The sequence below is a fragment of the Thunnus albacares genome, chromosome 20, assembly GCF_914725855.1.
Source record: "Thunnus albacares chromosome 20, fThuAlb1.1, whole genome shotgun sequence".
In the NCBI taxonomy this organism is placed as follows: Eukaryota; Metazoa; Chordata; class Actinopteri; order Scombriformes; family Scombridae; genus Thunnus; species Thunnus albacares.
In genome coordinates, this window is record NC_058125.1 from 10,234,976 (window position 1) to 10,262,420 (window position 27,445).

General features: G+C 39.5%; 2 protein-coding genes across 2 annotated transcripts in view; one reads left to right on the forward strand and one right to left on the reverse strand.

The window, feature by feature from the left end:
- The window catches only part of itga3b (integrin, alpha 3b), a 32,367-nt gene extending 25,086 nt beyond the window's left edge, over positions 1-7,281 (forward strand). Inside the window, exons 19-26 of the mRNA XM_044337556.1 lie at positions 92-194; positions 515-691; positions 1,695-1,826; positions 3,736-3,849; positions 4,428-4,526; positions 4,619-4,744; positions 4,993-5,164; positions 5,557-7,281. Coding sequence (XP_044193491.1) covers positions 92-194; positions 515-691; positions 1,695-1,826; positions 3,736-3,849; positions 4,428-4,526; positions 4,619-4,744; positions 4,993-5,103 — 862 coding nt within the window. The 3' untranslated portion in view covers positions 5,104-5,164; positions 5,557-7,281. The remainder of the gene's footprint in view (positions 1-91; positions 195-514; positions 692-1,694; positions 1,827-3,735; positions 3,850-4,427; positions 4,527-4,618; positions 4,745-4,992; positions 5,165-5,556) is intronic.
- Positions 6,109-27,445, reverse strand: ace (angiotensin I converting enzyme (peptidyl-dipeptidase A) 1). The gene is made up of 25 exons (XM_044337555.1): positions 26,721-27,445; positions 23,196-23,366; positions 22,993-23,080; positions 22,052-22,195; positions 21,320-21,511; positions 20,949-21,046; positions 20,619-20,788; positions 19,425-19,648; positions 19,178-19,322; positions 17,441-17,539; positions 16,436-16,558; positions 16,143-16,348; positions 15,597-15,733; positions 15,245-15,403; positions 13,750-13,837; positions 13,313-13,456; positions 12,812-13,003; positions 12,255-12,352; positions 11,568-11,740; positions 10,417-10,640; positions 10,156-10,300; positions 9,886-9,984; positions 9,488-9,610; positions 8,940-9,127; positions 6,109-7,883 (listed from the first exon to the last, which is right to left on the reverse strand). The coding sequence occupies exons 1-25, from the start codon at positions 26,952-26,954 to the stop codon at positions 7,693-7,695; spliced, it is 3,855 nt and encodes a 1,284-aa protein (XP_044193490.1). The 5' UTR covers positions 26,955-27,445; the 3' UTR covers positions 6,109-7,692.

A 27,445-nucleotide genomic window follows, 5' to 3' on the forward strand; every position in this document is an offset into this window, starting at 1 on the left:
ACTTAAGTACTTGTAGGTCACATCACATTATCTTCTACCCCAGTTTCTGCTTGCACAATGTACAATCATTTCCAACTCTTACCCCGTCCAGAGCGAACCCGTTGGTGCAAACACAGTTCGGTGGGACAGTGATGGGCGAGTCAGCCATGGTCAACACCAGTGACGTGGGCAGTCTGGTGGAGTTCACCTTCAATGTGAGTCACCTCTACCACTCAGACTATATTAGACCTCCAGAACTGTATATTGCATCTACAATATGTGTGCCTCTCACCCACATTTCCTTCATCCCCACCCTGTCTTTGAGGGATTTTTTTTTTATCCTTCAGAAGTTTAATATTGCGTGGGGAAGGGATTGTTATGTGAGCTATGGTTTGTGGTATAAGCATGACCAGGGGCGGATACTATTTAAGAGTCACACACAGTCATAGTCAAGCCCTGACTGTTATGTCACACTATCTGTTTGATTTCTACTGACGTTCCCTTTTTTTGTGCCACTGACTTTTTTCACCACCAGGTAAACATGGAAGGTCAGCCCCTGGGAGACCTGGGGACCCTTGCTGTGGAATTTGAGTGGCCCTTTGAGGTTGCCAACGGCAAGTGGTTGCTGTACCTGACGAAGATTGTCATTAAGGGGCAATCAGAGACAGAATGTAAACCTCATGGAGAAGTTGTCAACCTGCTTAACCTAACTGTAAGGCTCTTTTTTAGGCTTTGGTTTAGAGCCACAATATGCACCTTTTTCCTCAAAAGGTCAACTGAATTGTATTGTTGTATTGCCTTCATTGCACTCACTTCCTCAAGTTTATTCCCAAATGTTTTGGATACACTGAAACAGTTTCCAGACAGAGTGATATAAACCAGAGACAGGCACTGAATATGCAGATTGTGGATACAGTTTATTGCAACAAAAAGTACTTGAAACATTGCCACAGATGAATCTGGTAAACTTTGTAGGTTCATATTCAGACAAAGACCTTTGTTACATGTGGTTCTTCTCTATTATAATGTTTACTATTTCTGCACTGTCAACTACACATGTACACTGCACATGTAGCTTTTCTGTTCTCGAATTTCTTATAGCTTGCTGCTGGCTTCACCCATGATATACTATGCACATCCCAAAATATCCCATTATTAAAATACTACAAACACAGTAGATAAACAATAGAGCAGTTGTTTTAATGAAAGAACAAAAAGTTAATTTTCTTGATCTTACCACTCACCTGCTTTGGAGAAATGTAACAGTACACTTGATGAATTTCACTGAACTGGGCTGACTTAATTTACTTTAACTTTCCTGACGTAGAGTGTATTGTGCTGTTCACAGGTTCCTTACATGTGCTGCAAATCATTCTGACGTTAGTGCGAACTGAAGCAGTCTGAGCAGTCTAGAGTACATCGCTGTGGTAGAAAAGTGGTGTGAAAATGGTCTCAATGCCAAACCACGGCTGTTCAGAAATACATTTTGGAAAAAAAACATCAGCGTCGCCACATACAAACCTCACAGAGCCCCAAATAGAAAATCATGATGCGTGTGGCCTACATATAGACAGTGGAAATGACAATGCTATTCTGAGAATAATCTGGTGATGTCTTTATCAAAACCAGTAATTACCACTAGGCCTCTGATGTAATGTCTCTGTCTCCTCTGCTTCCCGCTTTCATTTTTCCCTTGTCCCTCTCTTGTCTTCCAGTTGTCAGAGAGTAGATCTAAGCGTGTGAAACGGCAGATCAGGGTGGACAATGTCGATGACACAGACCAGCCACATATTATCGAGCCACAGGCAGCGATCACACTGAACACTCGAAAGGAGTCCTACTTATTGGTAAGAAATGGTTCTGCCTTACCAAGGATCACAAACAGCTTTCACATGTTATTTGAAGTATATGTGAATTATATTTGTTCATCAGAGTTTGAGATAGGAACTCACATCTCCAGATCGTGGGAGAGAAATTTAAGAAATCACATCACTGATATTTCATATATGACCTCTAAAGTTACCTATGTGTCCCCAGTAGACTATGAACAGTGATGTTTCATTACTGTTTGTTGAATAAGCACAAGTGATGAACATCATCTCCAGAGTAATAAAATACTAACTTGTATATACTGTAAAGCTCAATGGTATAGAGATATGTAGATAAATCTACATTTTTTAGGGGGACTGGTAAAAGTAACAAGTAGGATGAGCATAAAATATTATGTTGAGCTACTTCCTTGTTGTTTCATAGGTCATGACGGTGGTGAGCAGTAACAGTTATTGCATCACCACAGATTACTCTGCAGCAGATAAAATTTACCTCTAAAAGTTAACCTGGTTAGGTCTGTGAAATTGAATGAATATTAGTTGTTTGTATTGTAGTTGTTGAGATATTTCTTTCTGAACTGATTGCGTCCTACTTAAAGGACAGGGACTACTTTGTGTCTATAGGTAATTACATGACTGAATGGACAAAAATAACATGAGTTCCCCAAGGCTTCATTCTGGTGCCTCCTCTGTTCAACATCTACATGCTCCCACAGTTCAGATTATGGAAAACAACAAAGTATGTTACCACAATACCACAATAAAGCGACACACAAATTTACTAACTATATCACCAGGGGACTATGGTCCAATTCAAGCACTGAGTGAGTGCATTGACAAAGTCAGTCTACTATCACTTGAAGAATATATCAAGTATTAAAGGACTTATGTCTCAGCAGGATTTGGAAAAACTTGTCCATGCATTTATCTTTAGTAGACTTGACTACTGAATCGGTGTCTTTACGGGTCTCCCTAAAATATTGATCAGAGAACTGCAGCTGATTCAGAACGCTGCTGCTTGAGTCCTCACTAAGACCAAGAAAGTGGATCATGTAACTCCCATTCTCAGATCTTTATACTGGTTTCCTGTAATATAATATAAATAATTGACTTTGAAATACCACTGTTGGTTTATAAAGTACTGAATGGTTTAGGGCCAAAATATATTTCTGATCTGCTGCCACATAATGAACTGTCCAGACCTCTCAGGTCATCTGGGACAGGTCTGCTTTCTGTTCCCAGAGTCAAAACTAAACATGCAGAGGCAGCGTTCATTTTTTATGCAACACATATCTTGAACAAACTCCCATAAAGCTGCCGCTCAGCTGCCACTCTCTGTTCTTTTAAATCACAGCTGAAGACTTTTCTGTTTGCAACTGCCTTATATTAAACCAAATTTGAGGGTTAATATCTTATACTGCACTGTAACTTTTATTCTCCTGTTTTATCTGTGTTATTTTATTTTAACTTATTTGTATGTCGAACTTCTTGACACTTTTTAATTGTATTTGAATGTCTTTTTATATTGCCTTGTGTTGCTTTTATATCTGTCTTTATGCCTTTTATGTTCTATGTAAAGCACTCTGAATTGTCTTGTTGTTGAAATATTCTATACAAATAAACTTGCCTTGCCTTGAAGCAAAGTGGTAGGCCGACCAACTGACAGACCAACCATGCCTAAGCCATGCCGTATGGCTAAAAACCACTAGCAATGACTACTTCACTCAACATACTGTACAAATCTTCTTCTCCTATAACAGTATAAGTAGTTTTAACCATTGAGGCTCCTAGTCTAGAATGTATAGTGTACATCTGTTAATATACATTTTATTAAGATTATGTCCATCCTGACGAAATTATGCAAGAGCAAAATTGTCTGCATTTATTCACTTGTGTAATAGTGCCTCTTTCTCATTGTGTGTTGAAGGAATGCTCCAAGGGAACAGCACGATGCGTGACTTTTACCTGTCCACTGCTCAACATGACGGATTCAGCCAAGATTTATGTGAGGTCCCGTTTGTGGAACAGTACAATGCTCGAGGTCAGCTCACCACACACACACACACACACACACACATCACAAAAAATGTTAATAATATAATAAAACTGTCCATGTCTTCTTCCTGTTTTGGTTGAGGAACAACAATAATGAGTATAAGTTTATTCATTAATAAACATTAATTCAAATGTGATAAATCTTCATATGGTCAGAAGCCTAAAGCAGGACATCCTGTGCTAATCCATTCACACCAATTTCAGTCTTAACAGATGTGCACCGCTGGGATAAACCTCCTATTGGCCAACTTTTGCATCTGTCTTCCTTGTGCTCTCCTTTCTAAGCACTGCTGGCCAAATTAAAATTTGCCATCTTAAAACAAATATTGTTGCATATTTACTGGTCAGTTATGGCAAGATTTTAGTCAGTCATGCACAAAATGTTCCTAAATAATCTGTCCAGGGTATATGTAGTAATGGCTTCATTGAGCTTTGTGCAGCTCCATCTCTTGATAAATTAAGTAACTTCAATAGCTGCAAATACTCAGTTTGAAAGAGTGTATCTGGATTCTATGTTTCTACAACCTTTGACTTCTTTGTGAAAATGTTTGTGTGCTTCTGCAGGACTATCCCAATGCTCAGCGGATCATGGTTAAAGGTCAAGCCACGCTGAAGTTCATTACAAATAGACCAACCATAAAGATGGACAGTCAGACTAACGTGGTATGGGTTTTCTCAATGATGGTAATAATGATGATGCTGCTGATAATGATGATGATGATGATTTTACTGGACTGTCTCCACTTTTCTTGTAGTTCACAGTAGATGTAGAACCAGTGGCAGGGGTAGAGATACCCTATGAGCTCCCGTTATGGATCATCATCTCTGCAGCTGTAGCGGGAATTCTACTACTAGGAATCATCATTCTTATACTTTGGAAGGTGAGACTACAAATCATACCACATTGATTACTCTCGTACATGAACCTGCTGTATTTCTGCAGACGCAGACTTTGAGTAGCCCTGAATTTTATTTACTCACAAGATCCTCACTGGATTATATGATAGCTGCTTACCCCTTCACCTGACTGATCTATATTCATCTTACTCCATATTGAGCTGTTAGTCTAACCTTTGACTCCCTCCCATGATCCCTCCTCCTCCTCCTCCTCCTCCTCCTCCACCTCCAGTGTGGCTTCTTCCAGAGGGCCAGCAGGAGGGAGATGTATGAGGCCAAGGCCCAGAAGGCTGAGATGAAGATCCAGCCCTCTGAGACAGAGAGGCTGACTGAGGACTACTGAGACCCCCATGGGTCCCCATTTGCAGTGGGGACCCAACAGCACACACCAGTGGGGCCTTTGGGTAACAACACCCCTTCAAATGGATTTTCTGTGAATGCTACTAATGACAGCGTTATACGTGTGGGGTGTAATTCAACTCACTTGCCACTTCACTTTCTTTCTCTTCAATTTCTTGTAGTTATGTATCTAACATTTCTTCTACTTCCCTTTCAGGCTTGTACTATGTCTTGAGCTGCTGATCACTTTATATCATGTTTGTCTGCAATTCTGCAATCCTTAATCTTTCTTTTCCATCTTACTCAGTGGGATATTGTGGGTCTCTCTTTTCCCTAACTTGACTTTCCCCAGCCTCTGAATCCTAAATGTTTTTCTCAGTCCGCCACTAATCCCAGCTCTCCGCGGCTAAAGTGTATCCTCTTTAATGTCCCCCCTCTCCCTCTCTTAACTCTATAGCTTGGATTCTTCAAGCGAGCCATCTACTACCGGATAATGCCAAAGCACCAGGGGGTGAAAATTCGCAAGGCTGAGCGCTATCAGTTCAATCTGGGTTTTCAGCCTGAGGAGCCGCAGAAAAAGTACTGGATCACCAACTGGACAGAGATGCAGCATTACTACTACTGAGGCCTTAACTTGGAACCCTGAACCACTCACCGTCACACTGTTTTGACACGGGCCAAAGAACATTGGGCTTCGTCAAGCCACATGGATTCCTCAGTGCATGGACCAACTGTGGAGAGTGCATTCTATTTGAAACATAACTGTTTGTACATTTCTAGTAGATTTCATCAACTTTTTCAGTGCAATATACTGAACATTTTTGTTTCAGAGATTGTAATTTGTTATGTATTTTTATTGAATGCAGTGCTGTAAATTGAATCGGGGTTGCATTCAAGAGTAACTTGTTTGTCATTAGTTGTTTTGATTAAGGTTTTTATGTACTGAATTTGGTGTTTTCATTTCTTTCTGAATCCTCTGTGCACAGTTCCTGGTCATTCATCATGTTTATTTCTACCATGTCTGTTTGCTCTCTAATCAGAGGAATGAGTCTATTGATTTTCTCTGTGATTGTATAAGTCTTTCCCTGCTCTGTCCCCAATCATCATTTTGTGGTCAGTGGTTGTAGGCTATGTATGGGTCTTAAATCTACATCAGTCATTCTGGAGATCATTTTCAAACTGCACTTAAAATATGTTGACCAGCATCCACTGTGTTATGAGTGAACAAGCGTCTTTATTGTGTGTGAATGTCCATGTCAGTGTTTGGCAAGCATCAAGTAGACTAGCATCTCAATTGCAGTCGTGGTTGTGGAACTGACCTCATATCCAGAACATGATAATAGTACTCTTAAAGCTACATGAAAACATTATTTCCCTAGTTTCAGGGAATAAATACAGAGTGTACTAGTGTGGTACAGAGAGAAATTCCTTGAGTACTGTGGAAGAATGAGTTTTATGTTTTACTTGCCCCCATGAGATTCCACTGCTACGGTCCATTGTCAAACAATCTTGCAACAAGTTAAAAAGCAAAAGCTTCTTGTTTGTATGTAGACTTACAGTCTATATACATGTTGATGAGATCATGGGAGTACACTTAATCACTATTTATTACACTGCCTTGCGTTATTATAGGACCTATTTGGATATTTTAAAACGATCACGTACAGGGAGTCACAACACTGGATTCAGTAATACCTTATATTGTACCTGACTGGAGAGTTCATAATGTTGTAACTCCAGCGTAGATAGTTACACCATAAATTGTACATAGTGACAAGTTATGACGCTACAAATTATGTAAGTTACAAATTGACTATATGAATGAATGCATATGTCATTGGCCTTTGTTGTTTCACTGTCCCTGAGTTTTGTATTTTTGTACGCAACAGTGAGCTGACACTTGGATTGTTTCCAAGCCACTGTGGCCCCCATTGAGGTCTACCTGCAGCACTGAAAATGGACTGGACCAAAAGAAGACAGTCTCTGATGGGGCAAAGTGTTACCTGAGAGCCCACAGGTATTCTGTTGTGAAACTGAGATCTGTGGTCGTTACAGAGGCTCCATTGACTCTCTGAGTAAAGAGGGAAGGGCTGATGAACCAATGCACAAATTCTGTTCTCTGTGGTGGTGTTGTTTTTTTTAACTGTGCAGTTTCAATGTAATTAAATTGTTTTGAACAACCTTTCCAGTTTTAATTCACTGCCAGGAATTATTTTGTGTTTTCCAATGATATCTCACTTACATATCACACATAATACACATAATACATATTTAGCTTCTTTATTGTAGAAATGCAGATTCAACAAAAAGAAAATCAAATATTCAAAAATGTTTACACAATCAATAACTTTACAAACATTCATTTTAAAACATTTCCTCCCTAAACATTAAAATATTACAAATAAATTACAAAATTGTAATGTTCTTTTGCATAGGCAAATAAAAAAAAAAAATTGGACTCCAAGAGTATACAATAAATATACAAGATTAGATAGGGAGGCAGACCAAAAAGAAAAGCTAATTTAAGATGTATACTGTACAGTACACAAAAACACTGATGTTCACATTGAGGTTAGTACAGTGTCACTGATGACTAGTCTTTCTGCTTGAGCTCCATCGTCGATAAGGACTTCTCAGGCTTTCTTGACTTCCTGTACTTGTAGGCCAATAGGATGGTGGCCACTAATAGGACCAGGCCAATGACCAACAGGACCCACTGGCCAGCTAAGGCAGCCGAGCTGTCCACACTCATACCCAGGAAGTCCACTTTAGTAGATACTGGAACTACAAACAGAAAGTACTGAGTAAGTAACATGTTGGACTACCTCACTCATTCACATTTTGCAGGCTCCAGATTCTCCACAAAGGGAAGCTGTTTTTTTTTAGACCCTTTCCTTTTTTTGGGGACACCTGCAAGTAATGAGTGTTACATCTGCATTTTTTAAAAGTTTTTCTTGTTTCAATGTATTGTATGTAGTTGTGTTTGTTTGTATTTTTGAGATTTTATGTCTTGCACTTGTAAGACTGAATGAAAATTAAATAGCAGTAGATAGGAAATAAAATTCAGCATGTGGCTGTAAAACATCAAATGGAAGATTTTGTAAAATAATGTTTTTTATTATTATTATTATTTTATTTACTTAGTTTTACAGTCTGGCCTCTGCATCCCACCCCCACTTTTTGACAAATTAAATCTGCCTCCTATTTGCAAAGCAACCAGGAGGACAGAGGACACACAATGACACAATGACCTCTGTACTCTTCATTCATTAGAAGTGTAAAAATTACAGAGGTAACTGTCTGGACCTGGTTTTGGGTGCTTTGTTTCAGTGAAACTGTTGTTATATTAATGCCACATAATAATAATCCAAATCTTCAAAGGCAGGGTAACTTGCTTCCATTTTACTTCCTTTATATTCTTGCCACACGTAGGTGTTCATTTTTGCATCTAAATTCTGCATTTCTCACTTGATCTTTCAAACAACGGCTGTGTTCTCTTTTCCCCATGATCTCCCCCAAGCTCTCTTTTTCCCTCTGCTGCTAAGAATCTCATCAAATCTAATCTGTACACACCCTATCATCATGATCTCATGAGTAAAACAAGGAGGGCAGGAGAGTGATTTCACTGTAGACCACAGCAGAGGACAAAAAAAATAAAAAATAAAGCCTCTGTGTGAATACATTGTGCCTTTTCTTCTGGGAAGGAGTTCAATAAAGGCTTGGCTTTTTCATAGAATTTTCTGTGGACAAGTCCAAATTTCCACAGAATATGCTTTCCTGCATGAATGTGCCTGTACTTGGGTTTCAAAATATGTGAATGCATGAAAGTGTTAGACATACTTGTTGAAGGTTTCCAGTCATATTCAGGCCACCCGCGAACATCGTTGTTCCTGTCATTCTCTGCCTCCAGCCATTGAATGAGGGGTTGGAAATACTGCATGAGTGGCTGAGCACTCATTTTGGGCGCGCCGGTTATCATGGTCAAAGCCTCGGGCCAGGGCTTGCTAAAGCCCTGCTTCATCACATCACTGCAAACAACATACGTCAGAGAGGAGGTCAGAGAGACGAGGATCAGCAGCAAGAGTGTGTTCTAGAGATGATTACACACATGACGTAAGGCATGTTCTTACCAGCTGCCTACACTGACAAATACTTAAATGTATGGTATAACGTAACATAGTTACCAAAAAATCATGCCTTTTTTATGTAAGCAAAAAAATAATTTCTAGTATGCATGTGTATATGTTAGGAGACCTGAGACTCTTAAGTTTTTATATCATAAATCGGATATGGACAGGCTATTTTTAACAGTGGTTGTACATCATTCTTTGACAAAGTTGTCTGTGGGTTGTTACACCTGAGTGTAGGTGTATGTAGTGTGCACTAACCCCAGCAGCTTCCCAGCTTCTTTAGATTTGTAGATATCGCAGGTATGTAGGGGCCCCTTATGCCCGGCGGCGTCACACAGAGCCTTGTGGAACTGAAACTGGATGATGAAGCTGACAAAGTACCTGATGGAGGATAATTTAATATCTGTTGTCATCACAGTGCTTTAATGTCAGCAGAAACCAGAGAATCCCAGTAGAACACAAAAACAAACAGGTACTGTCACATGATTGATTGTTTTTTTAGCCATGTGACTTAGAGCACATTATCTTTTACAGCTTATGTCCACACATTTATCTTATCTATCTATAGCTGATTGGAGTGTGTTGAAGCAGTTATTAACTTCTCTGTGCTCAGTTATCAGGTGTTCTGTTTGTTTTGCTTAATCAGGAAAATTTACCTCACGTAGGGCACATTAGCAGGGATGTGGAACTTCGCACCTGGGTCGAAGTCATCCTCGGTACGGCTTACAGGTGGACACAATCCCTGGTACTTCATTCTGCAACGCAAAGGAAAAGAATAATCTTTACTAAATTGTTATTTAAGCAAATCATTTACAAATGCAACATTTTTATCGCACAATTAATCAAACGCTTACTCATGAACTTACCTCAATTTAATCATTAATTTGCATTTCACTAAATAGTAAACTTTGAAGATGGACCTTTACCTGAGGTTCCACCACTCTTTGTTGTACTCAGTCGATGGGATGCGTCCATCAAATACCTTCCATCTCCACTGGTCCATCAGGTAGCCAAAAGGTAGAAAGGCAATCTTGTCAAGTGCCATGCTCATTAGAAAGTTGATATCACTCTCTAGAGGTGGGATCAAAAACGTCAAAATCATGAACTGTTATAGCATCATAGTACATGTAGGATTTTCTCAACCACACCAAGACAAAAGTATCTGCCCACCATGATTGGTCACTCACCTTTGTCGCTCTCAACTTTGTCCAGGAGGCCAATGCTCTTCAGATGTTTGGGAGTGGACACAGACAGGGCGAGAACATCGCCAATGGCCTCATGGAAGCCAGGGTTGGCTCCATCGCGGAAGGACACAGGCTGGTCTTTATACTGCAGGAAGTACTGGACATGGCCCATCTCATGGTGCACCGTGATCAGATCATCCATAGTCACAACGGTGCACTGCTTGATCCTGGAGACACAAATAAGGCAATAATTACGGCAATTTTAACAGAGGAGATTTCAAAGAAGAACCCATCATTCTATTTTACATCTTCGTGGCTTCCATATACTGAATGGTATTGAAATAAAAGTAGTTCAATCTACTATATATCTGAGAAGTTGGTTAGACAGCAGTCTGATTTTTAAACCTCATGTGGAACAACTTTTGCAGAAACTAAAGATAACATTTTCTGCCTCATATCAGAATAAAGTATGTTTCTCTTTTGAGGACAGAAACCATCATGTGTGAGATATCCTGTAATGCTGCTCATTTCCGTTTAAAACAACTTGATGCAGAGATTAATATTGTACTCATCACTGTGTAGCATATGAAAAGGCACGCTGATCAGAACACTATCATTTTTGTTTCCTACTAAAGCTGCCTCAGTATATCACATGTCTTCTCAAATTTAAAAACTACTGCTCATCAGACCAGATCCCAAGACTAGCTAACTCTTAATAGCCCGTGAGTAATTACTGAACTTGGGAAGACTGCCTTCCAGTACTTTGCACCATATAAATTAAATGAATTACAGAAGAGTTTAAAACTTAGAAGTTGACATTGGGTGCCTCATTATTTTTTGTTTTTCTCCACAACAGTGTTTGTTATGTAATGACAAAATGGGAATAACATTTCTTTCTTTTCTTTCCTCCACTTACGGCCCTGCAGTCTACTCATGCTCAGTCTTACTAGAAAACCCCTACTTTTGATTTTTTACATTCGGCCCCCTTTTTTAACAATTAATTAATTTGCCTCTTTTTTCTTTTCTCTTTCCCTTTTTCTTTGTGTTTTGTATGTACTTGCTTGAGACAGCTGTGTTATGTTCTGTATGTCTTATCTCTGTCCTTTTTTCTACTGCTGTATAAACATCCCAATGAAAATGAGATTAAGTTTAACCTGAAGTCTTTTCTGTTATAGAAGTCCCATGCAGAGGCGTGGCACACCACTTGGCGTCCGTCAGTGGGCTTCCACAGCATAGATTTGTTCCAAAACTCTTCTGGCATTGGCATTAGACCCAGGGAGGTGAAAAATTTGTCCGATTCTTGGAACATTCTCGTGGGAGTCCAGCCCTGAATGGGAAAAAAGAGCATCATTGCAGATGTGGATGTCATATGCGGAGTACATATAAACAGTTTTGTCAGACAATAATATATTCAACATTTGGAAAAATCAACAGCTACAAAATAGATGGTTGCACAAAGGGTGAACAAATTATGGTAACAAAAGGATACCGTAGGCAGTAACACACTTGCTCCCCTCAAAATCATGTATACACTATATTCATGTATTACGTACACTTCATGTCAGTTATGGATGTCTGTTGCTTTTTACTGCTTTTATTTAGTGCAATTGTAATCCTGTTAATCTTGTTTATCCTCACTCTGCTTGATCCTCCACCTTGGCCTGCATCCAAGTCTCATTTTCACTGAAACAAATTGATTCCAGACCTCTAAAGCTACAAGGCAAGTGGTGGGGGAATGCATGATTGTGTGTGTGTATGTGTGTGTGTTAGTGTGTGTCTTTAGTGTATTCATGTGTGCAGCGGTGATCATTATGCAACAGCTGGTCCATGTGTTCATTCACCTGTGCAACCATAGCTGGCGTGGCATCGACTTGAGTGGCATGTGGGTAGGGCATGACCAAATCCATTATGCCAGACCATGTCTGTGCCCACATGTTGCCTGAAAAGAACAGAAGACAGCATTCATATTTCACATTTCTAAGTATTTATGGGGTACATTCTCTGCTGTGCCAGTGTTTAACTAAGTGGGATTTGTGACTGTGAGTCAGTCCAATCCCTAACCGTGTGGAAGTGTCACACACAATCTCACGCTTGATGCCTCTGAAAGAAAATTAAATCCTGCCTAAATCCAAATGCATATGCAGCCAACGACAGAATATTAATGGGGTATGCTCCCACATAAAAGGAGAGTTATGGCTATAGTGTTAGAATCCTTTGGATTCCATAGTGAAATATTGACTGAAATGTGGTTTTGTCCAGTGACCTTATCTTCAACTCCTGAAAGCCTTGTACAGTCAAAACAACATTTCTGAATGCCGTGTAGAGCCCCAAATATTGTTGCTTTATGAAATCCAGTTAAAAAATCTGCTTTAAGTTCCTCCTTGTTGCACTTACTTACCCAGCAAATGAGCAGGAATGGGTCCCTTTAGGTTGATGTTCTTGGGACCATACTCATTGTACAGAGCCCTGCGTACATAGGCGTGTACGTTCAGATAGAGCGGTTCCAGCTCCTTCCACAGACTCTCAAGGTCTTGCTCAAAAGTAGGTGTTTCATACAGAGAGCGCCAGAAAGCCCCATTGTCACTGTGACCTACAGACAGAAGCAGCAAACACAGAGATCAGTGATGAGTATTTTTCAAAATTTGTAATGAGTTTATAATACCACGTGATTGTATTGTAGTTTTATACAAACATGTCTTCTGAGTAATGCTGCTTTTGAGGCAAATATACCTTATACAGTGAATAAAAGTGTGCAAGGTGAAGCCAACAATTTTCAACATAAGGTCAGAAGCTCAGCTAAGTATGCTCAAGATTTTCCTTTTTTTCATCTGCCTTTTTCAAGCGAGACAGATCAGGGAAAATCTCAAGGTGGATGTAAAATGACTCCTTCAGGTCATACCATTGAGTGTAGCAGCTTTGTTGGCCAGTTCAACATATCTTTTGTAATCCTGGCGGAGTACTTTGCCAGCAGCATCTCGCCATCCTTTCCAGGCAAACAGCAATTCATCATAATCCCTGGACTCCGCCATGATTTTCTGAAGATCTGAAACACAACACGTTCTTTTATTACACTAACTTTACTCACACTGCACTACCGTATGAAGCACAGTGTCCATGATGTCTTCTTTCTGATTTCAAGCTTTTTCTGTGAAATGCTTACAATCTTAGATCTCAAAATCACTTGGTAAGTATTAAGCAATCCTCATACATTACTTCATGTGCCACCTTGACTTTAATAATTAATTTCATTTCAGTAAGTGTCACATGTTTTGAATGGTGGACATCACAAGAGTCCAACTCTTTATATTAGGATCTGCATGTATTCCATAGTCTTACCTGGATCCAGTGGATGGCACCTCCCATCATCTCTGCAGACCTGAGCCACACTGTACTTGGTCTCCATGTTGGACAGCAGAGTGTTGTACTGAAAAGGTAACGGCATCCACCAATTATTAGACCCCAATGAAAACATTCACAATTATCTTGTTTTTGTATTTGGATAAATAAATATGCCAGCTTTGCCAGCAGTGCACGGGTGGAGGGGAGAGGCCATGATCATGTGAAACTAGTAACTCTAAGTAAATATGAGAATCATTGAATAATATTTAATTTACATATTCATAATCGCTACAGTTAAATCACATGGCTACTTGTTATTGAGTGCACCATCCTTGAGTTGGCTGATACTTGTTTGACATTTAATGAACTGCATCGCATGATATCACACACTTAAGCTCCTGGAGTTCACATATCTGGTCCAAAAAGAGCCTTACCCTTCACTATAACACTACAGTTTGCAAAAAGCATAAAACACAAGCACACAAGCAAACAAGTTCACAGTGTGTGTGCTCTTGCTAAGGTGCTCCTCCTAAATAGAAAAACCAGGTCAAAAACATACCCATAGTATTTGTCCACCTCAGGACAACAATGTAACTTTTTAAAATGTGGCCTTTCCATTATATTCATATTGAACTTTATGTAACACTAAAATCTCAAAGGGCAGCACCAAAGGAACTCTTTTTTTTTTTTTGTAATCATCAGAGCACAAGTTGCCAAGCAACAGCTAAAGTTGACTGCAAAGAAAGAGAAGCAAAATATAAATAAGAGAAATATACATAATAGCATCAATGACCCTCCAAAGTCTGCAGGCTAATGTGAGCTTATTTAATTAGCGTCAGACTATATGAGTTGAGTTTTATCTGATCAATAAAGGCGAATTAGCTAGTGAAGGTGACACACACAATATCTCAATTAAACCTCCCTCAGACTACATAATGAGCTATTTGCATTTAATGATCTGGTCACAGCATTGGATTTTAATATGGTGGTTGATGGTTTTGCACAGAAACTGTGGGGAAAATTTAAAAAAAAGTTTGTTGTAAGCTAAGACAGCCCAGACTGTTACTATGTGTTTACTGAGTGGTGCAAAAGTTTGTCATGCTCTATGATCAAAGCTTTGGGGATCATCAGTTTGACATGTGTTTAGAGTTTCAATTCACTTTTCTTCCCCCTGTACTATATTTATTAAAACAGTTGCATATGAGTGCTGATTTTGCATACATTGCAAACATCTAGTACTGAGTTTTTGTGTCCAAATAAGGTATCATATGTCCACTGTTTCTTGCATGCTAACATTAGTGGTGTTAGCGAAGCTTAATGCTCTTAATCCGTGCTGCAGTTGATGGTTTGTTTTTATAGTGTCTAGTTTTCCTTCCAATATTGCCTTGAAATAAAAGATGGGAATTTTTTTACAGTGATTTATCTACATCTGCCTCCAGAGCAGCTCTGTCTTGAATAAATATTTGTAAAACTAAAACTATTTCCTCCACACCTCTTCCAGTTGTGTTGAGGGCAGTGCGGCCCTCTCAATGTCGCTGAGTTTTTTAATGATGCGTTTGACCGAGGCGTCCTGGAAGTCAGTGGTGTCGTACTGACGGGCCTTCTGTCCATACTTCAGGGTGTGGGCCGACATCTCCAAGTTCTTCGCAAGCTAGGGAAGGATAATGAATAATCTTTAATTTTTCAGTTTTTACATTTTTTGATTAAGCAATCATTTTATTGATTCCCTGACTATGTGCACAAAATCAGAAGTCATATCTGAGTGATGAATGTCAAATGCCAGTGTAGATGCCTGAACAATGTTATAGTGATCACTGTGGAGTCGGTCAGTCCAAGGGTCTCACCATCGCCTGCTTATTGTCTTCATTGATATCAGTGTTGTAGGTCCAGGAGGCCTCCGTGTATGCGTTCCACACTACCTCAGCTGTGCTGTTGTACTCATCCAGAAGTTTCTTTGCCTCAAGCTCATCTGTTTTCTTGTCTGTTGAAACAAGGACAGGTTGGATAGGTCAGCTGAAATGCAGGATGTGTACTGTGAATAAAGATCCTTGTAACTAAGAAGTGAAAAATACTACCACATTTTAGCAAAAATATGATGTGTGAATTATGATTAGAATGTGCAAACACTTTTATTATTTTTAGGCATTTTCTTCAATAGGAAAGAAAACTTCTCTGTTTGTTGGCATGTAGAAAAAATCTTGGATGTGACTTGCTATTGCAAAACATTTTACCAAGGCAAAATAAACAGGCTGCATCACATATCACCCATCCTGTACAGTAACCATTTCTTTGTTACATCTTAGAGAAAAAAAACATTTTTTAGCCCACCCTCACTTTCTCACATGTAACTTTAACCAGTGCTCTTTGGTGTGCTCAAAATTCACTCTTACCAATATCCTCTGGGTAGCCTTCGGGGACGGGTGGCACCCAGTCGAAATCAGGCCATCCCATTGTCTCATTTACATTTTGTTTTTCCAGCCACTTAATAATGGGGTCAAAGTATCTCATCAGTGAACCAGCATCCATCTTGTTGGTGCCTAAAGCCTCCTGGAGCACAACAGGCCAAGGTTTGGAGGAGCCTGCCTGAAGAACTGTCCTGGAGGAGGAAGAATAAAAATGTAATATATCTCATCTATCTCAAGCTTTCTGTAATGAATAGTGGAGGCCCGGTAAGATCACATACTTTAAAATGGCCCCTGCTTCTGGAGAGCTGTAGATGTCACATGTGTGCAAGGGACCCTTGTGGTTGGCTGCTTGGCATAGTTTTTCATGAAACTGGAACTGCAGGATGAAGCTGACGAAATACCTGCAGGGGAAAGGATTGCTTTGTCATCTCTTGTGCAAGTGTGCAACACATTTATGCTACTACTTTTCAAACTCTTCAACACAATTAAGTAAAAATTCAGTTAAAAGTAAAAAAAAAAAAAAGGAAAAAAAAGAAAGAAGAAGTCAGTCAGCAAGCTACACACAAAGAGGATGACGATTAAAGGTTATTACAAGTAAGTGGACAAAATTAGTTTAAAGAGAGTCTTACATCATCTACTTTTTGGTAAAGACTTAATCTTTCACACTTCCATATACTGACTAAAAATATTAAAAATGACTGTAAAGTTGAGATAATACGAATTCTGTCAGCGTATTATCTACACAAAATTTCTGTTTAATTGTACTTTTAACTATCTGTCATTCCCCACCTCATGAAAGAAACCAGCTGGGATCTAAGTCTTTTCTTATAAAGCCCACTGCCTCTGCAACCAGCTTCCAGCTATTGTAAGGTTACCGTATTGTTTAAAACCGCACTCAAGTGCCAGTAATTCTGTGCAGATTACAGCACACAATACTTTAACTCCCAGCTCACCAGCCATTCTTGCATTTTCATTCACTCTATTCACTTATTTCCCCGGTACCCTCATATGTATGTACAGGCACATACACAAACATCCTGACACACACACACTTACACTTATCATGCATGGGCACTAAAAAGGCTCCATTTTATGGAATTTTAAACTTTAAAGCTGTTAAATCTTTGGTTTTCATTCTTTAAAGCACTCTGTGACACATTTGGGTGAGTATAGCGTTAATCAGACATCTCAGATACTAAATACATGTCATGAAAGTATCGATAGTCCAACCTGTCTGACTATCACGTCTGTTACATAGTGGCGTAGTTGGAACAGGATGCTACCTGATGTATGGTGTGTTTCCAGGAATGTGGTATTTTGCTCCAGGATCAAAGTGCTCCTCTGTACGCCTGGTGGGTGGGCAGATGCCTTGATATTTTGTCCTTTAAGAAGAAAGAAGGAACACATGGATTTAGAACACACTGGCATGGGTTATATAACTAAGACATGAGTTCTGGAAAGCTATCCAGCCTATACTGATTTCTTCAAGCAACACCTCACTTTAGACACACACTAGTCTGAATGCCAGCAAGTACAACCACAGTCTTCTACTGTTACTACAGAGCAGCTCCACTTAATCTGTTTGGGCTGTGATTTGTGTAAGGGGGGGTGTATTGCCACCATCCCGTATAAAGGGCACTATTATTTGGGCACTGGAAACCTTTAAAGAGATGTTGCAAAAAAACAGGTTGGCAGGCCGGAGTATGTGCACAGAAAGTGGTATTCATTAGGAAACAGGGGCAAAAATGAAGTCCGGGAAATTCAACAAAATAACTCAAAGCAAATTAACAAATAAAATCTGCAGCCTCACAGCAAGCTGCCATCTACTCCCTTCAATAGACCAGTGACTGGCCTTTTACCTTCTCAGCTGCACCTAACTGAAACGTACCATCTCAGGTTACCGTAAGGTGTGCTAGGCTGACACCATACTTTCAAAACATAAAGAACACTGACGTAGAAATTCTGTTACTGCTGACAATCACAGTTTCCTGTGATTACACACACACACACACACACACACACACACACACACACACACACACACACACACAGCTACGAATGCACCAACTTTTACAGAATGTCATTTACTACAGAACAGTTTTATCCTTCCTACCTCAGCTTGACAGTAGTGAGTCACTACTGGGTGCAGCTAATGATGCACTCCTGTTGACACTATTAGTAATTAAGCAGATGATCTGCTCTATCATCACAACTCTCAAAAAGAACATGACTGAAGCCCTTCAGCAAAATATAACATTACACAAATATAATACTGAAACTTGTATTACATTCGTGCAACATGACTGAAATAAACAGAAACATGAGACTGAAATTAGTGATTTTATACAAAAACACTAGTAATGTTGGGAACCAGGGCTTTGAAGATTCAAATGACATACTAATGCTAACTCCACTACCCCTGTTTGAAGGTAATTTCCATGTCTTAACGTAATAGTTCTACATTTTGGTAAATAAGTATATTCACTTTCTTGCCGAGAGTTAGATGAGAAGATTGATACCGTGACTAGCCGGTTATCTTAGCTTAGCACGTAGACTGGAAAGAGGGGGATATAGTTAGCCTTGTTCAGTCCAAAGGCAGCAACTTCCTGAAGTCTCCACTGGTTGCCTGGCAACCTCAACCCTGGCAAGTTACTGCATCCAGCCAAGAAATAGTCTGGCACATAACCCCCTGTAAAACCACAATGTGTCTTTTTTACAAATTGTTTTTTGCACAGATTAAACTGATATAACTTTGCTTTCATGTAAGATATAACTTAACTCGGTGAGTTTTAGAATTTTAGAGGTGCTGGTAGGAGTTGTTACCTTTGGACAGAGCCAGACCAGCTATCTCCTCTCATTTCCAGTCTTTGCACTAAGCTAAGCTGGCTGTAGCTTCATATTTAATGTACAAACGTAAGAGTGGTACCAATTTTCTCATTTAACTCTCTGCAAGAAAGTAAAGAAGCGTATTTCCAAAATCTTCCAAGTAGCCTATATTAAGCCTTTGCACAAAAGCTTACCTGAGATACCACCACTCTGAGTTGTACCGATCTGGAGGGGTGCGTCCACTGAAGACACCCCATCTCCACTGGTCAATAAGGTAGCCAAAGGGAAGGAAGGCTATCTTCTCCAGAGCCATCTTTAACAGGTAGTTGATATCAGTTTCTAGAGAAACACAATGCAGCATTTAGTTTTGCAACCTTTGGTTAAGAATAAGATCATTCATCCATTTTAGTGGCTTGGATTTGTTTTATTTTGTCTCTTTACCATAGTCAGAGGTCACAGATTCCAGCAGTCCAATGGCTTTCAGATGTTTAGGTGTGGAAACGGAGAGAGACAAAACATCTCCAATTGCCTCATGAAAACCGGGGTTGGCTCCACGACGAAAGCCCACAGGCTGGTCCTTGTACTGCAGGTAATACTGGATGTGCCCCATCTCATGGTGTACAGTGAAGAGCTGCTCCATTGTCACTGTGGTGCACTGCTTGATCCTGAAGAGAGAGAAACATCCATATAGTTGATCGATGATTTTGTATTATCAAGTTTTATCAACAAGATTAGCAATCAGTATATAAACTGAATAGCAAAGATATACTCCTAAAGGTTTGTAGTCCATAAGAATTAGGACTTTTGTTGGCTCTGTACTCCAGCACATATGACTTATAAGTTATGACTTTCCACTTTGATTTGAGGGTCCACATCCAATAAAAGTCCACACTGTTCATGCTATGGTTGTGAAGATCTCCACCCTTAAAATGTCATCATTTTAAAGGATAGGTTCACAATTTATCAAGCCTGTTTTAAAACAATATTCAAGTACCCAAATGAACATTGAAACAGGATTTTCTTGCTGTAATCATTCCCCCTGTTTATACTGGCCACTAAGAGATTCCTACCTTATGTGCTTACAATTTAAGTGATGGAGGACAAAAGCCACTCTCCCCACTCCATACAAAAATGTATTTATATTTGAAGCTAATATGAAGCTTCAGCCATCCAAATTAGTCAAATCAAATGGATATCTTTTAAGTTACAGTTTATTTAGTACCAAATTCCCTCTTTTTGTTGCTATACTTTCACTGCAGCTGACCAGGGAAACATTGTCCAAAGAAACACAAAGTAGGAATTCCATACTAAAAACTAAATGTAACTGTAAATGTAGAAGATATCCACTTTACTTGATTAACACTATTCATATGGGCACCTGACTATTGTTTTAAGACAGACTTGAAAAATTGTGGACCTATCCTTTAACATCATTGTGTCATTTGAAATCATGTGAACTGCAGTAGATTCGAAACAAAGGAAAACATGCAGTATTACTGCCCACCAACTTCACTGTATAGTGCACAATAATCATAATATCTCCTTCATCTGTTTTCAGCTTGTAAGTTAACAATGAATGAAGTATAACTATAACTCACTAAATGGTTCACTTGTAATTAAACTAATTAATTTTACCTGAAGTCTTTGCGGTTGTAAAAGTCCCAAGCAGAAGCATGGCACACCACCTCTCGATTGTCAGGTTTCTCCAACATGGACTCAGCCCAGAACTCATCAGGCATCTTCTCCAAACCCAGAGAGGTGAAGAAATTCTCAGCAACACGAAACATGTGTGTGGCATTATAGCCCTGGGGAAAGGAAACAATATCAGTGCTATTTTACAAAACTATGATAAGAGTTGGATTTGTGAGATTTATCATTTCATCTCATCATCGTCATTCATTCATTCATTTTCCCCCTACAATCCATTTGAGTAGCACAAAAGCTTCCTCCCACCCCCACACTTACTTGGTTGACCATTTCAGCAGTCACATCCAGGTTGGGTTTGTCAGGAAATGGGATCATCATACCATATATATTGTTCCAGGTCTGGGCCCACATATTTCCTGAGAGTGAGGAGGAAAACACTTAAGCAACAGCAACTTGTTATGGGATACTCCGCTCACAGGCATTGTAGGAATTGTTTGTTTATGCAGCACGTTTATTTATAGTAATAAGATAAACACTCAGAATTTCACACACACCTTTCTATGCTGTGTCTGAATGCAAGTTTGATCTTCTACGCTTTTTAAAAGTTATGTTGTGCAGCATATGTTCACATGTCTTGCTAAGCAGTGCAATGCAAAGTATTTTAGCAACATAAAAATGTTCTGTTGTACCTAGCAGGTGAGCAGGGATAGGTCCTTTAAGGTTGATGTACTTGGGACCGTACTGGTTGTAGAGCTGGCGACGCACAAAGGCATGTAGGTTGAGGTAGAGGGGCTGAATTGTCTTAAAAAGGTCCTCTATGACGTTCTCAAAGTTTTCAGTCTCATACCAAGAGCGCCAGTCATCTCCAGTGTCCTTAAATCCTAAACAGGACAAAATGTTTATGTTATTTATTTCTGTTTCACTTTCTTACTCTCCTTGCTCCCCCATTACTTCATTCTCATTAAATTAATTATTTTATCAAATCAAATTTTTAAAAAAGTTTTTTTTTAAAAAAAAGTAGAAATTCGTCTTCAGCTTGCATGACAATCAACATCAGAAATTACATCATACACAAAAATGGTGAGTAAAAAAACATGAATAATCACTGCAGTATACTAGATACAACTTCAGAAAAGGCAAGGAATAAATTGTGAAAAATGATTTGAAATCATTTAAAACAATTTTAGACCAATTTAAGTAAATTGCCAGGTACATGGGATTCAAAACAATACTGGCATGCCCATTAGTTTCCATTTTAACTGATGTATGGCATATGGGATGGATGATTTTTATTTTTTGCACAGGAGACTGTAAAGAAAAATAACTATTAAAAAAAATCCTTTATCCCACATACCACTGAAGCATTTGTAGCACTATGAATCTTGTGCTCTTAAAGTCAAAGGTCAAGTGGTGGTGCTTACCATCAGCTTGAGAGGCTTTGTTGCTAAACTTCACAAACTTGGGGTAGTGCTCCCTGAGAGGTACACCTGATGCATTGTGCCAGCCCTCCCAGGCGAACAGCAGCCTTTTATAGCTCCTGGAGTTGGCCATGATTTCTGTGAGCTCTGAAAAAAGAAAAAATCCAACACACCGTAAGTCATAAAGACAATTACATAAAAAGCAAAAGCTGGACGTTTTTCCAAAAACAATTCAGATGTATCAGTGTTTGGATGACATCATGCTCCTTGTGCTCTCTCAGCAGGAAAAGGCCACAACAGACACATTATCCAAGTGGTTAGCTTTGAGTTATGATAACTCTTTAGTTTCAATTTATCTTCAAAATGACAAAAATAGGAAATGGAGGCAAGGAAAAGGTGAAAGCACAAGGTCACAGAAGATAGCACTGGTGGAAAACGAGATTGATGACAGCCTATTTGTTATTATAATGATAATGTATAACATGTTTTTGTGATGGGATGTGCATCATACTTCGAATAACCCTGTTCCATCCTTGATTAGTTCCATTGTGAGATTATAAAACCAAAAATCATTATGGAGACTGCAGTAAATGGGCACAGGGCCATTGTTCACAAAACATGCTGGCGGAGTTAAAAGCTACTGACATGCTGTTTCTTCAGCCTTTTCCTCAATACTCACAAGCACATCTATAACACTTCCTTTGGAGACCTCTTTAAAGTAACTTTGCCCATCCGGTTAGTTTTCCAAGAGCTGATAAGATCTGAACCAATTACAACTGTTTTTCTTACTAGACTTCCCCTCTAAATTGTTGCTTCTTTCATGTTCTTCAACATCTCTCTCTCTCTCTGTCTCTCTGTTTCTTTAAAATAACTCCAAAACATCTGTATCACATGATTCATGTATTATGACCCTCAAACTGAGCAATTATTCAGTATTTACTCACCAGGTTCCAGGCTCCAGCTTATGTTTGGTTGTGGATGGACCTTGGCTGTCGAATAAATATTGTCCATGGTGCTGAGAATTGTGTTATACTGCAGACAGGAAACAGAGATTTGAAGTCAGCACTGATACCTTGACAAAAACATCACATAAAAAACACTGTCTGCTTTAGATTTTTCTCATTATAAATATTAAACAGAAACAAACCTTTTCTCTTTCTTCCTGCGGCAGGTTGGCAGCTCCCAGTATCATGATCTTCTCCATCAGCTTCTTTTCTTCAGGGGTAGGGAGAGAGTTGATAATCTCGTGAGAGAAGACCTGCTTGGCCTTTTTCCCCCAAGCTTCAGTGAAGGCCTGCTCTTCAAGGGATGCTTTTACCTAAAGGCGAGAGGAGGAGGAAATGAATGTCAATGATATATTGATATATCTCCTCATTTCTGCGATTACTGTAAATATCTAAAATGTAAAGGCCTGCAAAGAGTGGATAATGAATATGTAGCATCAGTCCTTTAGCTTACTTATCTCTTAAAGCGCGTCTTTATGACCAAGCGAAGTCCACATTGCTCTTTGATATTATATCAGTTTGTTGTTATACAAAAAGCAAAAAGTTAAGCAAAAAGACCTCATAAATGACTGCAGCCCACAGGAATTCAAACGCCAGACATTTCCTGTTACTAGCAGCCAGATTTTCATCAGTATTAGCACTTTGCCTCTTTTCAATATGAAGATTTGCATTAACTGTTGCACCACACTACCACACATTATATAATGCAGACCATGTGTGTAGTACATTTAAGAGATGTTATTTTATTTATTCTTGTATGAATAACATCTGCAAACTATGTTTTTTTTCTTATTTTCTAGGGTTGGCAATGCTAATCTGTCTGCCCATTTGTTATTCAACTCCTATATCTACAACATGTATTCATCTGTGACTTAATATGTTCCCTGACAGCTGCACCATCACATATTTCCTCTGGGATCAATAAAGTGCTCCATCTGTCTATCAGGAGCAAGGACAGAACAGCAAAATAACCCGAGCTCAAGGATAATATTTTGACAAAATGCCTTTGTCTCTCAAGCACACATCCTCATATATGGCCTCATCTGAATCTCAAGAGCTTTTCTTTATGGGACCCTGGACATAGATGTTCACGGTATATAATGACGGTGTGGGAAGAATGGATGGAATCAAGGCTACTGCGGAACACTGTATGGATAGTGTATGTGTTGCACATTGATTTGCTCCTATTGAAAATGATGAACTACTGCTGTATTGTTACAGCACTATGTGTACCATATACTGCACCTTTGACATTTTATTTATTTATTATTTGAAAAAAATTGTTACTCTATGCTGTAACTGTATATTTTGTGTCATGTTAGAGTTACTGTGTGACTACCAATAGCTTTGTCTCACTTGGAAACACACTAATGTTGACATAACCTGAGAGCAATGAGTTGGTGCTCGCACCTCCCTAGTTGCTCAACACACATCCTGATAAAAGTAATGATAACTTCATTCCAGTCATGTTTTCATCGAAGCCTCTTTTTCCTCAGCATTCACTAAAATAACTGGCTGTATGAGGAAAAACTGGTAACAGTGACTTGAAGTATTAATTCTGACCTCTCAATCTCTGTCTTTTTCTCAATTGTTTTTTCCAGCTTGCCTACACCCATCCACACAGATAATCACATTCTCAGCCAAAGAAACACATAAAGAAAAAGGGTGAAACGGCATTTTCGCTTTACTCAGTATATTAGCTACAGTGTGTGTGTGTTGTAATTTGTAAAAAAAAAAAAAAAAATTAAAAAAAGGCAAAAGCGTTACAGTTCCTGCTCTATTACCAAATCTTCTCACTCATTCACCATATGAACATGTGACCTCTGTGTGTACAAAGGACAACCAGACATGAATTCAATACTACTGTAAGAGTCTCTCTCCAAAGTAAGATACCCATGATCACGTTTTGATTGCTAGTTTCAAGAACATTAAATTTAGTATTTAAGTAAAGACATGTCTGAAGTCATTTGCTTCTGAAGTAGTTGAATTTTGAGGGAAGATTTTGTTTAGTAAAATGCTTCCAAAATGAATTTATAACATCTGAGAATGAAACCCTTCACTAGTTCTCAAATTTCACATTCAAGGCGCATAAATTTGGCAATACACAATGAATTTTGAAAGCAACTGAGCCCCGGGTCTGATTGTGTTACTTAAAGGCGGTTGGTATTTCATTCTAGGATTCAAAGGACATCAGTTATTGAGAACCACTCTCTTCGTTTTTTACTCCACATAATAAGAAGCCTGTGGACCGATCCTCATTCTGTTTGATCCACTACATGCCTAACCTGGCAGGCTGAGCCTCATTTGCACTAAAACCAAATCATGCTCACCGCATGGACTGAGGCGAAAATGTGTGTGTGAGTGCGTGTGAGTGTTTGCTTTATGCGCAGAGTGTGCGTGCTATAATTTAGTCTCTGCCCATTTATTTTTCAATAAATTCAATGTATTGGACTCACAGTGCAGGATAAGTGGAATACCATCATTAAAAAAATCATAGAAGCAATTCTTATTCTCTGTCAGCCTGAATGGCCACGCTCCCCTAGGCTGCCAGATCAGATGGGGCTCAGTGGTCTGATTCACTTTGATCCCATCTTTGAATTGTCCAAAAAAAAAAAAAGTGCTCATAACTAAAAGCCTGCTCATCTTTCACCTTACATCCCGAACACATTCTGGAGAGCAGAACATATTCTGCAGCCTGACCCTTTTGACACTGGTGGTGGTGGGGGCCACATTTACACCTGTTCAGCGTGTGAGGAGAGCAGTTCCCAAAGCCTGGATAGTGTAGTGAAATCCTGTTGTGACAGCTGTCCAAGCACATGCAGAAGAAAAAAAAACCCAGAGGCTCCATTTGACAAATTGCTTTCATGAGTTTGTATAATACTGGATAAGCCTGCATTGTTAGGACGTATCCATGAATATGAGCATGTTGACTCTTGTGCCTGAAGGCAAGTAAATGCTCTTTCACACCTCTGCAGTTTCACTGGTTCCTGCAACTGCCTGGCTGACTATACTTTGCTCCTGTTTTAATGTTGGTATCTTTTCTCCCTCATCTTTACTGTTTATGCAAATGTTCCTTTGGCATATGGTGAGATGAAACCATAAAACCCCTGCAATCTGCTGTTAATGTAATGTCTCATAGCTTGCCTCTAAAAAGCCTCATTTTGAAATTGCTGCAAAAGACAGGCATTTTATTGTCAGCAAATATTGCCGTGGTGGACCATAAAACTATTGCTAAACTGCATCCTCTAGTGGGCGCGTCCATCTGGAGAAACTGTTAAGCAGAAAGTAAAGTAAAGAAATCATGAAACAGACAGTTAAAAAAAAATATAACAGAATAGCATGCAAGACCCCCTATAAATTTATTCAAAACTTGAAGACGTTTGCACCCCAGGCATTCATATTTGTTTTATATTTCCAGTAACACTCAAGCTGAGTTGGCTGCGTTGGGAGGAAACTGAGCATGTAATTCTGGAGAGAGATGAATAGGGGAGATCTCCAAGTCAAGCAGGGCTCGGCTCAACAGAAAGCCTTGACCATGCATGCATTTGTGGAGACAAGGTGCCAGTGCTGGCAAGAGCTGATCTAAACAGGTCAATTTCATACCAGCAGAGGAAAAAGGTAAGCTAAAATATCACTCTCTAAGCTCAAGACTCTAGTAGTCATCCTACCTGGAGCTTGGAGTTGTGGTCCGTCAGGTTGGTGTTGTAGGTCCAGCTGGCAGAGACACTGTTGAATAACACCTCTTCAGCAGTATGATTGTAGTCATCAAGGAAGCGTTGTGCTTCACCTGTGGTGTTTGCATATTCCTTTGGCAGCCAGCCTTCTTGTAGAGCCTCAGAGAGTCCCAGGACTGTCAGCAGCAGCAGCACTGACCGCAGAGACCTGTCCATACTGGTGCCCATGGCTAGCTCCCACTAACGACACCGTGTAGGAGAGAAACTGTAAAGTGGAAGAGTTGGAAGCAAGGGCTAAAAATACACTTGTTTCAATGTCCAGTGCAATGTCAAGTGAGAGTACACCTTCTCCCTTGAGCTGTTGTCTCATCCACTCTTTCACTGCTCCCTTCTTTGCCTCCCAGCCTGGCTGCTGGTGAAATGTACAGAAGCTAAAGCGAGCTTCTTTTTAAGTGGCAGTTTAACCCAGCCCACACTTCTCTGCAGCCTTCCCTCTCACCACTTTACAGCACTGGACATATTCCCCTCACCCCCCCCCAGTTCCCCTCCTTACTCCTATCTTTTCTCCCTCCCTTGTGTTTACCAGCTTGCCAGGATTTGGATGGCTGTCAATATCTCTGATCAGATCCAAGTTTCTATAACTGTAGGAGATGAGAGATGAGATATGACACACCAGTGCAATGTGCCTGCCTGCCTGCTTGTCTGCTTGCCTGTGGCAG

Bases quoted from the DNA above. Each gene is read 5' to 3' on its own strand.
- ace (XM_044337555.1), bottom strand. From the start codon at position 26,954: ATGGGCACCAGTATGGACAGGTCTCTGCGGTCAGTGCTGCTGCTGCTG. The intron at 20,789-20,948 runs GTAAGTGTGGGG...TCCTTTCCCCAG, and splicing joins CTGCTGAAATGGTCAACCAA to GGCTATAATGCCACACACAT. The intron at 16,559-17,440 runs GTAGCATCCTGT...TTTCCCCTGCAG, and splicing joins GGAAACACACCATACATCAG to GTATTTCGTCAGCTTCATCC.